General features: G+C 52.3%; 2 protein-coding genes across 2 annotated transcripts; one reads left to right on the top strand and one right to left on the bottom strand.

The window, feature by feature from the left end:
- Positions 1 to 232: 232 nt before the first annotated feature.
- Positions 233 to 5,191, bottom strand: TGME49_246960 (hypothetical protein). The gene is made up of 4 exons (XM_002367032.2): positions 3,605 to 5,191; positions 1,755 to 2,724; positions 1,047 to 1,207; positions 233 to 823 (listed from the first exon to the last, which is right to left on the bottom strand). Exons 1-4 carry the CDS (start codon positions 4,532 to 4,534, stop codon positions 557 to 559), a joined length of 2,328 nt encoding a protein of 775 aa, XP_002367073.1. The 5' UTR covers positions 4,535 to 5,191; the 3' UTR covers positions 233 to 556.
- Positions 5,192 to 7,490: 2,299 nt separating this feature from the next.
- TGME49_246950 (hypothetical protein) lies at positions 7,491 to 12,617 on the top strand. The gene is made up of 3 exons (XM_002367031.2): positions 7,491 to 9,035; positions 9,315 to 10,285; positions 10,565 to 12,617. The coding sequence occupies exons 1-3, from the start codon at positions 8,823 to 8,825 to the stop codon at positions 10,737 to 10,739; spliced, it is 1,359 nt and encodes a 452-aa protein (XP_002367072.1). The 5' UTR covers positions 7,491 to 8,822; the 3' UTR covers positions 10,740 to 12,617.
- Positions 12,618 to 12,684: the final 67 nt, after the last annotated feature.

The following is a 12,684-nucleotide window of genomic DNA, read 5'->3' as shown; positions in this document are numbered from 1 at the left end:
CACTGGCACTGAGTTCGTGAAGAAACAAATGCGATTTGCCAGTGTGGAGAACGCGAAAGGTGTCGAGCGAGGCAGAAGAAGCTGGCTGTGTGCATGTGAAAAGATAGGAATAACCAAGGAGAACAGAAAGAAATAGTTCCTGCGAAATCGAAACCCCAGTCTACCGCGGGGGTCCTGAGCATCCGCCGCCGGGGCACGGTGCCTCCTTCTCTGAGAAAGCAGACGCGTTTCTTGTTGAACGATTCAACAAGGAAAGAACGTCTTTGGAAGACGTGAACAGGCACAATGAGGGGAGCTACCGGGCGCATAAAACACGAGCTCAACCCTCAAATGAAGCGCCAAAAAAGAAAGACGCGAAGAACAAAGACCAGCAAGAGTGCGGACTCCGGTGTCGCTCCCTGAGCCGCGTGGCAGGTGTATTTGCACTAGACAAGGCGCCCCTGAGCTCTTCTCTCGACTCTGATAATTGAAGCCGGAAGCGTAGTGAAGGAGCGCTGAGCAAACAACTCTGCACTCGCTAGAAATGGCAGCTTAATTCACAAGGCCGAGGCCTTTCTTAAAATTGCATTGGCACGAAGAGACCGTCCACAGCGAGGGAGACGTTTTCGATTCGCGACTCCCGTCCCTCGCGCTCTACATACACCTCGCGGTGTCGGCGCAGCCAGAGGGCGAGGCGTCGATTCGTTTTGCGGTGCTCGAGGGAGCAGGACATTCCTACGAAGAAGACTTTTCTCGGCTGAAGAAGGACGGCGAGCGCGAGAGCCTCCTGAAGTGAGAAATGTGCATTGTGAAGTTTCTCTCCGATGGCGTCCACCACGAGGGTCTACAAACAAGAAATTGTCACTGGCGAGACAGGCAAATTCTCCATCCCGGAAAAGCGATGATCTGCCTGTTACGCGTAACTTGTCCCAGGCAGGCATCGACAGAAAACTACGCGTAAATACACACACGACGAAACCCCTCTGTGACGAGGACACGTTGAGACAGAGCGACCAAGAGACCGCGACGGGGTGTCTATACACCCGAGAGCCTTGCGAAACGCTTACTTCGATGTCTGGAATCTGACGGAGTCGACGCAAGACGGGAGGCGGGAAAGACGTTACGTCTGAAATGTAAACGAGCTTCTCTCTAGCGCCCACTAGAAAGCCGAGCGAGACGTACACCCCCCCATGGAAGACAGGGAACGAGTGAATGGGGACGGAGACGCCTGAGGACGAAAGAAAACAAAGATCCTCTCTGCAGCTCTGTGAGAACACATGGACTCTCACGACAGCCGAGAACACAGAGATGCCCTCTGTTTGTCAAGAGGCGCTTTTCACAAACAGCCTGCCTTAGAGCCTTCCTGCTGGCACCCGACCGGGAGCCTTTGCTCGACTCTGCACTTGAGAAGCAAGATACTTCGACAGCGGGCATAGCTACAGGGACTAACCAACATATCTGCTCTGAAGTGGAACAACTGAGTGCATCTGCAGAGAGTGCCGATTCCTCTCAACGCATGTTTACTCCATCAAACACGCACATAGTTGCGCAAATGCTTGTGCATGCAGAGACGCACATACGTATATATACATACGCATATATCAATATATGTAGATATAGATATATAGATATAGATACGTATTCATGTAGACATGCATGTATTTGTAGGGTCAAAGCTAACGACGTGTGTTTGGTCGTAGTCCATATTCGACTCGAACGTAATCCATTCGAGGAGTAGAGAAAAACGAAAACTGAGGTCCTCTTTTGCCGCCTACCTGGAATCTGCAGTGTGGAGAAACCTGCGTCGTCCGCGATGTGCTTTGGAAGTCTCTTCCACATGCAATTTAAATCGACGCCGCAGTTGCCAGAGTAAGAGCAGCTCGCCGTCTCACCTTCAGTTGAACAAGGCTTTGAGTCTTGCGCATCCTGACGAGAAGCGGACACGGCAGGCGCCGAACAAGACGAAGAAAAGGAAGGCGAAGGGGGAGAGGAGGAGGAAGAGCAAGACGATGAAGACGACGAGGAAGACAAACAAGAAGGAAAAGAAGAAGAAGGCGCTGTGTCGTTGAGGAGATGAAAGGCGAGACACGCAACCTTTCGTTCGAGAACAGGCATGTCCGTGCAGTCGGAGGCGACTTCGTATCCAGGGAGCAGTTCTTCGTGGACGTTCGAGTCGTTGTTGCAGAGGAGATGCGCTATTGGCGTCAATGATTCTTCTGCCCCCCATTTCTTCGCGTCTGTCTCGCACGTCTCCCCACCAGGCTCCGACCTCTTCCCGTTCTCTGTGGACTCTCTGTTTCCCTGTCGCTTTTTCTTTTCTCTCGCGTCTAACAGCGCCTTCTGCATGCGCCAGGACGTCTGGACAATGTACTTGAATTTGCTGCAGAGCGACTGCAGCGTTCGAAACCCCAGGTAGCAAGGGAGCAGATTCTCCGGTCGATACCCCAACGCTTTCCGGTCTTCCTCCTTCTTGAGTTCTACGCCTCGAAGATGTTTTTCCTCAAGCAAGGAATTCGAAGAAGCAACAGACGCAGAAACGCCGTTCTCCTCACCCGCGAGCGGAACGCAAGTTCCCGCAGACTCGCTCCCGCTTGACGGCGCAGATGTACATACACCCGAGCCTGAAGCAGTTGTTGGAGGCAAGAGAGCTGGTCGAGTGAAGCGCTGCAAATCTCGCAAGTCGTCGATCCCGCCGACTGCGTCTTGATGGTCATGAGTCAGCAGCACGGCGTCCAGAGTTGTGATCTAACGCATCCAAACAGAAAAGGGATCAAGGAGTGAGATGAAAGCAGAGCTCGCAATCGATTTATCCTCTTACAGCCATGGAAACAGACGCACATGTGCATCGTCGAACGACCAAACATAAATAGATGCATGCATATATTGCAAATGCATTATATACATATATATATGCTCGTGAGTATGAGGATGTCTTTGTCGGGTAGAGGCACAGAACGTTTCTGACCGCAAACGTCCGTGAACGTGGACAACACATATTATGTTGGTTGCCAGAGGGACCGCAGACGAAGTGTACATACACGAGAACATTGATAGTGACCGCCCGAGTGCTTGAGGCAGTTAAGTCTTGCTTGCTCGGATTTTTGACTGCCTGAGACAGCCGCAGCAAAAAGCGGGGAAAAAGTGATTTTCTCGCCTTTCGCAAGGCAACGAGACAATGCGCATTCCCCAGCTATGTGCAGAGCGATCCGCTGTCCCCACCAGACCGACAGCGCACCGAAAATGTTTTCTGTTTCCTGTAAAAACGGGTTCTCTCTCCACGCTGCTTTAAGGCAGAGGAAAGGCAGTCGAACGCGTTCGAGAAGGAGGCGCCCCGAAAAGTCTCAGAACTTCCTGTAGACTCCACTCTTTCACCCTAGAAACAGTTCTTTGCTTCGGCTGTCCAGACACTCACAGAGCGCACATCTTCTTGAAGAGCACAGCAGAAGAGTCGAGGAACGGTGAGGCTATTTCCTCGGTTCACCTCTGTATTGTTGGACTCAGCGAACTCGTCTCAGGCTCGACAGTCTGTGAAAGTCGACAGACTGCGCGTCTCTCCCAGTGTGATCTGTCGCGTTGATTCAGAAGCTGAAACAGGGGAGCGATCGTACGCGTCTGCAGAACTCACTTGGTGGAGGGGGAAGTAGGCAAGCGCTGCCTGTCTAAAGGTTTTGCCGCAGTCGATGAGGATTCGTTTTCCAGCAATTCGAAGGACGGCGGAGACATTGTTGCGGCGGTTTTCGTCTTGCTCGTTCTTCCAACATAGAAAACAAGACACACAACTCACGCCGTGACCGCCGTCTTCCAATTTTTCCTGTTTCTGTCCACAGGTGAAGTTCTCCTCCGAGCAGCAGTCGCGCGCTGCAGCCTCGCGCGGCGGAGCGTTTGACTCAGACACTGCGTCTGTCTCCGCATGTCGACTCTCGGCGCATGCAGACAGATGCTCGCCTCCACTCGTCTGCCCCGCAGCGCCGTCCCGCGCCCTCTTTGTCTCGGGTGTACGTCCACCTGCCGGCTCCGCCTCTCGAAGGCGCTTTTCCCTCGCCGTGCAGCCCTGCGGATCTTCAGTCTGTTGCGCAGCGAGGCGGTGGAGCTCTCTCGAGGAAGGAAGCTGGCCTGGAGGAAGGTGGAGGAGAGGGAAGAAAGGGTGAGACGGAGACGCCATCGGCAGCACGTGGCCGAGCTGCGGGAGCGCACAGGAGACGCCGGTGCCGAGGAAGAGCAGGCCATCTTGAGTGCAGGAAGCGAAACGAGAGGGAGCAGAACTCGACGCTTCGACTTCGAAGGAGACAGAGGGGAGAGAGGAGACAGAAGAGGGCGCCGTTGAGCGTGGGCGCGGCGCACTGCTGGCGCATCGACTCGAGGGTGTGTCTTCTTCTTCCGACAGGGAAATGGATGCGAAGAGTGGAGTCGAGGAGCAAGAGGCAAACGCAGACAACGGACAAGTCGTGGGTTCCGACGAAGTTTCGAGTGAAGGGACGCGGCATCGAGCTCGACTGTCGGCGGGGCTCATCTGGTCGAGACTCTTCGTCTCAGGTGTCACGCCGTGGAGCGCCATTTCGCCGGAAACTGCGAACAGGCAACGTGAAGGGAAGACGCGAGATCATAGAGACACCGCCTGCCGAAGACCCGACAAAGATCGACGCAAGAAAAGTTCACGAATCCACCAACCAAACGATGCACCGAGAACAACCGCAGAAGAGACAAAGAAATGCACGACAACTGTGCAGACAGCTCGGTTTTCGCGACGTGCGGCAGAAGACTTTGGCGGCCAGCAGAACCGACGCAGAAAAATGTGAGTTTGGCTCCGCTCCGCAGGACCGGACTTTCGCGGACGACAGTCACAGGGACTTGCGTTTCTGTGACCCGCGAGAGTCAAGGAAAAGCCAGAAGTGGAACGCAGTGGAGATGGAAAACTCTGCTCGCCAACTCAACATTCGCGGAGCCGTGTGTCTCGCCGTAGGCATCGTCCTGTCAGGGACGGAAAACCAACTTCCGAGAAAGAAGCAACTTCGAGAGACGGTGAGTATCCCGAGTTCGAGGCCGCCATGAAAACCGTAGAGAAAACACCCGAGCAGCTTCTTGTGGAAAATGAAGAACTGGAAATGCATTCACCGGCCGAGCACGCGAGCAAGAAACTTGCAGTCTCCGGTTGTCTTCAGAGCATGCAGGGAAAAACGAGTTGTGTCGCGCGTGGTCTGGCGCCGTGGCGCCAGACGAGGAGAAAGATCATGAAAGCGGCGTTCTCTTTTGACAGATGTCGGCCAACAGCCGGAAAAGCAAGAGCGCTTCGTCTGTTGAAGGAAAAAAAGCCCGTCCAAGTGGTTTGGCGCTCAGCGAAACGAACGGCTGCTGCATGCACCTCGTAGGGCCCTCCAAGTAACTCGCAAAAAACGCGTTTCCACACCACAACGGGAAAATGTCGCCGGAGAGTCAAAAGAAGTATCTTGTCGCTCTAAGGGAGTCCCTGTGGCTTCGGCGACGTTCCAGAGCTCTGTCTCACTCGCAGGATCATTTGAATGTTTTGAATTCCCTCCCTACCAAATGGACAACTGTGGCTTTTCAGCAATCAGAACGCCGTCTTCGAGAACCGCCACTTCCTGCTCACATGAAGGTTCACTTCTGTGGCAGCCGCGCCTGCACGAACGTGTGTGTTTCGTCATCTTCGAAGAGCTCTGTCAAGTGTGTGGCGGGCACGCCTCACAGTACGGTGTTGCTCTGTGTTGGGGAGTGAGAGGAACTCGCTCAGTCTCGCCGGGCGTGTTCGACCTGCTACCAAGTTGCCTCTGAGAAAACTGAGGATTTTAGCGGCCTGCGTTCGCAACCGCAGGAAAATGGCAAGCGGCTGCCTACGGAAAAAGCGTCGTGAGAAGCTGCGTGTCTTTCTCGCCTGCACCTCTCCTGGCTTGGCCAGTCAGTTCTCCGTTTGCACGCTCGCTGCACAAGAAGAAACACTCCCGTCACGTTCTGAAACGCGCTAACACGATGCTGCTTAGCAGTGCTCACGGCAACAATGAGTAAAATGCGAATAGCGACCTATTACGCGTGACAACTCCCCACCACACAGGAGCTCGAGAGTTTTGACCAAACACACAACCCATGACAGGCACAGAAACACATCAATTCACACGTTTCTCTGTATGGTTTTTCATTAATCGAAGGCAGTCGTATGTGAGGTGCGTGAGCGCACCAAAGCTGCTTAGAAACGTACCTCTCGTTGTTTCCCAACAAAGGGTACCCTGAGCGGGTGTTTCCCAGTCCACAGGCACGGGGCTCCGGAAACTGTTTCTTCAACGCCATCAGGCTCGTTTTGATGCATCTCTCTGCTTCTTGATGTTTTCGTCGCTGTCACCGTTGTCGGTTACAGCAACCTCTTGTGGCGGGTCGGGAAGGCGACTCCGGAAAACGCGGACTCCACAGTGCGTAAGCAAGTACTTTTGATCCGCCGCAGTCTACGAGTAAGCGTCTTGCGGATCCGTCGAGAGTTGCCACAACTGTTGACATATCACTCAATGCAAGTCGTTCCTGCCACTCTCGTTGTATCTATTTTATTCGGTTTGAGTCATGCAGTTCTGGAACGCGGATCATCTGTGCCAATTACGGAACTGTACACTCTGAGGAATGTCTCGTTTTCGGCTGTACCAGCCATCACAACTCGTACCTTACAGTTTCCGTTGTTTTTTTTCCTATCTGAAACCAAGAACTTGTGTAAACGCCCTGACCAGGAAATGTGTATGTTTGCAAACAGTCTATGCTGCTGGCGAAGACCTTGTTTCGGATCATTTTCTCTATATCAGTGCTGTCTTGAGATTCTTCAACCTGGTCTTCGCAAAGCTCTCCAGTTGCGCAGTTCCCAACAAAGTGTCATGTTTCCAGGAAATGCCATCGTACATGTTTTGACCATAGAACAGGTGATTCCTGGACTTTTCCACGTGGTAACGAAGTACCATTACCTATCAACAAGCTGAAAAGGAGAAAACGGAGCAGTGCTGAAGGAATTCCGGGGCCTTCTCGTGTTCCTGTGTGTTCATCTCCCACAAAAAAAAACACGCAAACCGACAGGAGTGACAAGGATGCCTGTAGAAGTCTCACAGTTGCCGTCCGCGGCATTCAGCTGCACGTGTCAGTTGCAGACCACAGGTGGTCTTTCGGCGAACTCATCTGTCCGCGTAGAAATCCTATCCGAGAAACTACGGTTCTGCAGACCTTTTTCTCCGACTTTGCTGGGTAGAATCCGATACAGGGCTTCCCTCTTCCGACAGTGGGAAGCAAAGCGGGACACACCCCTGTCAAGGAAAACAGTATATCTCTGCCGGATAAATTGAACAACTCCCCTCCCTTCCAGATTCACCAGTGCAGGACCTTTTTCTCGAACGCCCGCCCTGCGATTCAATAGACTTGCTCTCTGAGTCGAGTAAACCTCGTTTTTTTAGCAGCGCACATGCGGCCCGCCAAGACGCGCTGTCACGCAAGGACTGGAAGGGAGGCGGGGGCCGCGGAGTTCTTTCCGAGAACACTTTTGGAAAACGAACGCCAAGGAGCAAGTCGCAAGTGCTTGTTTTTCCTTCGTCTCACAGAATTCGGGTGATTTATGAATGCGTTGAAAACTCCGAATCGATGTGTTCGACGGCCACCCTGCCTTTCACAAAGTACGTGTCAGGAGGCGCGGAAACGCGCGAGTGGCTAGTATTTTCGACGTTTGCGGCTCTCCTTTGCTTTTCCGCTTTCCTCTTTTCTTCGTTTGAAAAAAAAGCCTGCTTTGCCCGTCCACCTTCCGTGTTCTCCGGTGCACTCTCGTCAGGCGCGATTTTCACGCTGTCTGTTCAGCTGTGGAACATCTCACGGCCTATCTCGTAAATAGCCAGACCTGGGGTCACTTTCAGTCTTTTCCATCAACCAGCTATGCAAACCGCAGCAAACGCTCTTCTTCATGGATGAGTTCTCATTTAATTCGACAGGCTTCTTGCTCGACTGCAGTTTCTCGCTGATCCCTGATTCATGTAAGGAAAACAACTTTGAGTAGACCCTGGCGGGAGTTTCCCGGCCTGTGCGTTATTTGACTTGGCAGCCATGAAGACGCGAGCACTCTCTTTTCGAAAATTCGTGATTCGTTTGCCTTTTGCTGTTCTGTCTGTTTGCTTTTGGTAAATGTTTCGCGTTCTGCGTCTCTCGTTCCCCTCAAAGAGCTTTACACTTTCTGCACCATCCATCGCGTCTCGCGTCGTCGACTTCACTGTCGAACTGTCTTGCTTCCCGAGTTTTTTTTCCACAGCTGAGGTGCCGAAGAAGTTCCTGAGGAACTCCTTTCTGATTGTCTCTTCATCCGCAAGAGTGTGAGCAGCGGTGAAGTGTATTCGATCAACAGAACGTAAATGGATTGCCTGCGTGACATTCACACTTCAGACTTGTTCTTAGCACGGTCCAGCTTTTCTCGAAGCTCTCTAGAGTTCGAGGAGCTCTGAAGACAACTTCACTCTTCCTTTCGATGCCGTCGAGCTCCTTTGATCTGTTTTTTCTACTTGGAAATCGACCACGTCCTTCAACGCTTTCTGCCCAAGTTAATGTGTCTGTTTATTCGATTTGAGTTACACTGATGTGAACACATGAGATCAGCGACTATAACAGTATCCTCCTGAAACTCACGGTACAGGCTGTAAACAAACGACTCCCTGCTGAACTCTTCTAAGCTTCTGTCTCGCCACTTTCTGCTGCTGACTCGCGTGCATTCGCGCATTCTGACAAAGGCAGGCAAGAGAACGGAGGAGAGTTTGTCAAGAGGAGCAACAAGTTTGCGGAAGGCGCGCGGGGTTTGGCAGCTTCTCACGGAAACTTCACTCTCTGAGAAGATGGACGTCTCCGGTCGAGGCTTTTCAGGTCCTCTCAGAAGCCAGGCGACACGTGCAAGAGCGTCGCAGCTCGTCAGACCTAACACTGGCGCCAGGGTCGCTGCTCTTCGGCCCTTGCCCGACGATTCGGCGAAACCGTCTCCACTCAAGACCTCACAAATGTCCAAAATAAATTTTCACCTCGAGGAGGAAACGCAACCCAAGGACCCGGCTGTACGTCTTTAGACACACAAATCCGTCCTTCAGGAAAGCAGTGAACATCACGCCATCTACGCATATAAATATATATATATATATATATATATATATATATATATGTATATGTATATATATAGTTGATCACACATGTATGTATGTGAATGGGCGTAGAGGAAAGGACATCATGTGACCTTTGTTGTTGAGTGAGGCAGTACGAGTTCTTTCTGAGTATTCGATTCGGGACCCTGGGTTTCAGCCTTTGTATTTGCACCAGCTTCCCGGTGTCTACTGCAGGCAGCAGCCATTCAGGCGTTGGCGCTTGAGATGCGAGAGGCACTGCAGCAGCTGATTGCGCGGAACCGGCGTTTGGAGGCAGAAGTTCGTCAGTACAGAGTCTCTTTCAAAAGCTTGGAGGAGCAGAAGGAGGCGTTTGCACGCAGCTTCCACTCTGCGCAGGCGGAGCTGCACAAGGAGCGACAGCGCAGCGAGTTCCAGGAGCGGGAATTTCGAGCTCTCTGTGCGCAGCTGGCCTCAACCATTCAAGGCTTTGCCTCGGACCACCAAGAAATCGCTTACGTTTGCAATCCGCCGCACTGCGTTGGAGGAAAAGGCTTGCGGGAGCTGCACGGCCTCGCGCAGCTGCTTCGAGTGAAGCTCGCCCTTGGGGTGTACGCACACCTCAGAGCAGACAAAACGGGCGCCGAGGCTCAACTCCAAGCCCCAGAGGCTCTCACCTCAGACGCTCGGCCTGTTGTGGGGGAGACGCATCCACAAGGGAGAAGCGGATCACAGGAAAAACGCGGCCCCGTCGTTACAGTGGGGGAAGTCCGACGGGCGCCTGCTGCCGACGCAGGGCGACGCGACGATGCGTTCAGACACTCGAGTGCGGACGGCGAGTCCGGTCGTCGAGGCTGCGCGCCGGCGGCAAGTCGCGTGTCAGTTCTGTTGAACTCTGAAGAAATTCGACCTTCTTCGCGACCCACGTCGGCTCCGCACTCCTCGCGATCATGTGCGTCTCAGAATCAATCAGGCATCGCACAGGCGAGCGTGGAGAGCTCCACTTCTCTCTCACAGCAAGTCTGCGGGCAGGCGAGTCGTGAGTCTGCGGAGTCGACGCAGGCGCAGGAAAGGAAATTCGGGGAAGCGGAAAGTGGGCGACTTCTCAACGGGGATGCCGCAGGGGCTCGCGACGGTGCAACTCGAGAACATGTGGAGAGCGACCACGAGTCTGTGTCGGAGAGGTCCTCGCATAGCAGTCGATCTAGGTGAGAGCAGTGAGGACGCGAAACTCACATGTTGACGCTCCACGCAGACAGACGATCCAGAAAGCTTCTGCGCACACGTACTTTTGCTCTTCTCATCTGTTTTGTAGTGTCGCGCAAAATTCGGATCTAGTACGCGGTCTGAAGCTGCGACATGTGTCCATGCAGCAACAGTGACGGCTCTGCAGAGAGCTCCATCGTTTCTGCCTTTAGGTTTTCCTCAATCGCTTTTTTCGCTAAAGGTGTTGTTCTGTCGGTTTCTGTGTGAAACTGTTTCTGCAGCGAATCAGAGTTCTTTTCTTCGTCAGCAGGCTCTTCTCCGCGGCTCTCGCTACGAGCTCCACCAGCCAAGTCCACGCGACCCAAATTTGTTCCTTGTCTGTCGACTGCAGCTGCAGGTGCGGGTTCTTGGATGTCGGGGAACCGCGAACCGAGTGAATATCCGCAGGGAATGTGAAAAAGCAAGAAAGCTGTTTCGTTTTGGGAGAATCTGGCGAACATAGATAGAAAATCTGGGGACAAAGCTGAAGGGGCGTAGGCGTCTTCGCAAGATGGCCGAGACGCATGTGTTCCTCAAATGTCAGTGGATCAAAGGTGAAGCTTTGCTGGTGGGGTGAAGTTCCAGAGACGTTGTCTCTACTCATTCCTTAACTTCACCGAACAGCCGTCCTCTCTCCGCACAAGAGTTCAGTGCGACACGCTGCGAGTTTTCACTTGAGAGGAGGAACACCGCGGTCGACGGAGCGTCGTCTAGCAGGTTTGCGGTCTAGTTGACCGGAGCTAAGAGGCGACGCTGCAGAGGTCCGAAAAGAAGAAAGAGCGTCTGTAGACCGTCAGGCGTTCGATGTGATAACTAAGCAGCATATGCGAATTGGCATGGCGGAAAGGAACAGAGCTATAATGTTTTCGTGAAGCAACATGATCCATGTTTCTGTTAACAAGCACTGTTTTCCTCGGCAGAAAACCCTGGGAGGAAAAGGATCGACACTTTCCGTCTGCTCTGCTTTCGGTGGAGAGCCCCAGGCAAGACAACATGTGATACATAGAGAATGTTTTTGTGTTACGCCAGGCACACAGTTTTCTCCAGTTCGTCGAGGTGCGAAATTGGGTAGTGGACGAAGGGGGCTTTTTGTTCGAGAGTCGTTTCTCGGGATGAGGAAGGGGGAGACCCGACGCGCTCTGAGGAAGCGTGCGTACTTCTCGACTACGTAGCGTCAATCGCTATGAAACGCTTTAGCGATTAAGAGGGGAAACAGTCCAAAGAAAGAGTCAGTTATGGAAACTTGTCGCGAATTGACTGCCGCCCAGTGGTGGTCTTCACACGTCTGCCGCTGAGATAAGGCCTGCACTGAAAAAGCCGAGAACTGTCTCAGGAGATCGGTGCCCATGATTCTTTTTCTGGAACTCTCGGGAAGAACATGTCTTTTCTTGGCATGTCAGTGGCAAGGGGAAACTGCCTACTTGGTATGCGATTCGATGTGCATACACGCACGCAGCCGCGCCTGTGAAAAGCGACGCGTGCGACGATGTGGAATAACGTTAATGTCGTAGGACATTGAACTCGAACTGCTGCATTACGTGTAAACTTTAGACTGGATACGTTTTAATGTTAACTTACTACAGACCATGGGAGCGACGATAGTCTAATATGTAACTTCTTTCATGGAACTCAAAACCCCGAGGAACCTGTGTTCACATGGAATAGATTTGAGAGTCCAAGTTGGTTGAGACGAAAAAAGAAAAACAACGTCTGCCGATACACGTTTCGGCGATGTGACTAAGGGTAGTGCTTTCGTTTTTCTACGGAGAAACCACAAAAGCTCTCATTTTCTGTAGAAGCTCTTTTCTCACCTAGAACGTAGGCGAGGGAGTAGCACAACACGCAACAGAGTGGTATAACAAAAGAGTTAACCTCTGATCGGTAAGAAGCCGGAGTAAAAGCACATGAAAACCATGACTACAGCATGCACTAGTTTTAGTAAAAGCACGTTGTCTGTAGATGTTTAAGTTTCACCGGCGTTACGAACAGATTACAGATAGACCCTGCACTGTGACTACCCGACGTCGTCAGGACGCCTTTCTTTCGAAATCGTTTCCTGAGAAGCTTGTGCACACATCCCACTGAGGCAGGGTGTGCATCAAGAAATTCACCTAGAATCCTTCGTAAAACCTGTTGACACACGAATGTTAAGGCAACTCTGCAGGTATAGATACAGTGGCTGAAGTTTATTTTATCAACTTACGTTAATTTGGCGAATGCGACCGGTCTAGCACACCCTTCGGGATCGATTTTCGTGCAAGCCTTTTTGGTTTGATGGATCATACAGTTTCAGATAACTCAGTATCAGGCAATTTGGCGTTTAGTTGCGCTAACAACCTGCCTCAGTGGCACGGACAAGGGG

Source organism: Toxoplasma gondii, chromosome XII (assembly GCF_000006565.2).
Source record: "Toxoplasma gondii ME49 chromosome XII, whole genome shotgun sequence".
Taxonomy (NCBI): domain Eukaryota; phylum Apicomplexa; class Conoidasida; order Eucoccidiorida; family Sarcocystidae; genus Toxoplasma; species Toxoplasma gondii.
Note: the sequence above shows the minus strand (reverse complement) of the source record. Positions and strands in the feature narration are given on the sequence as shown.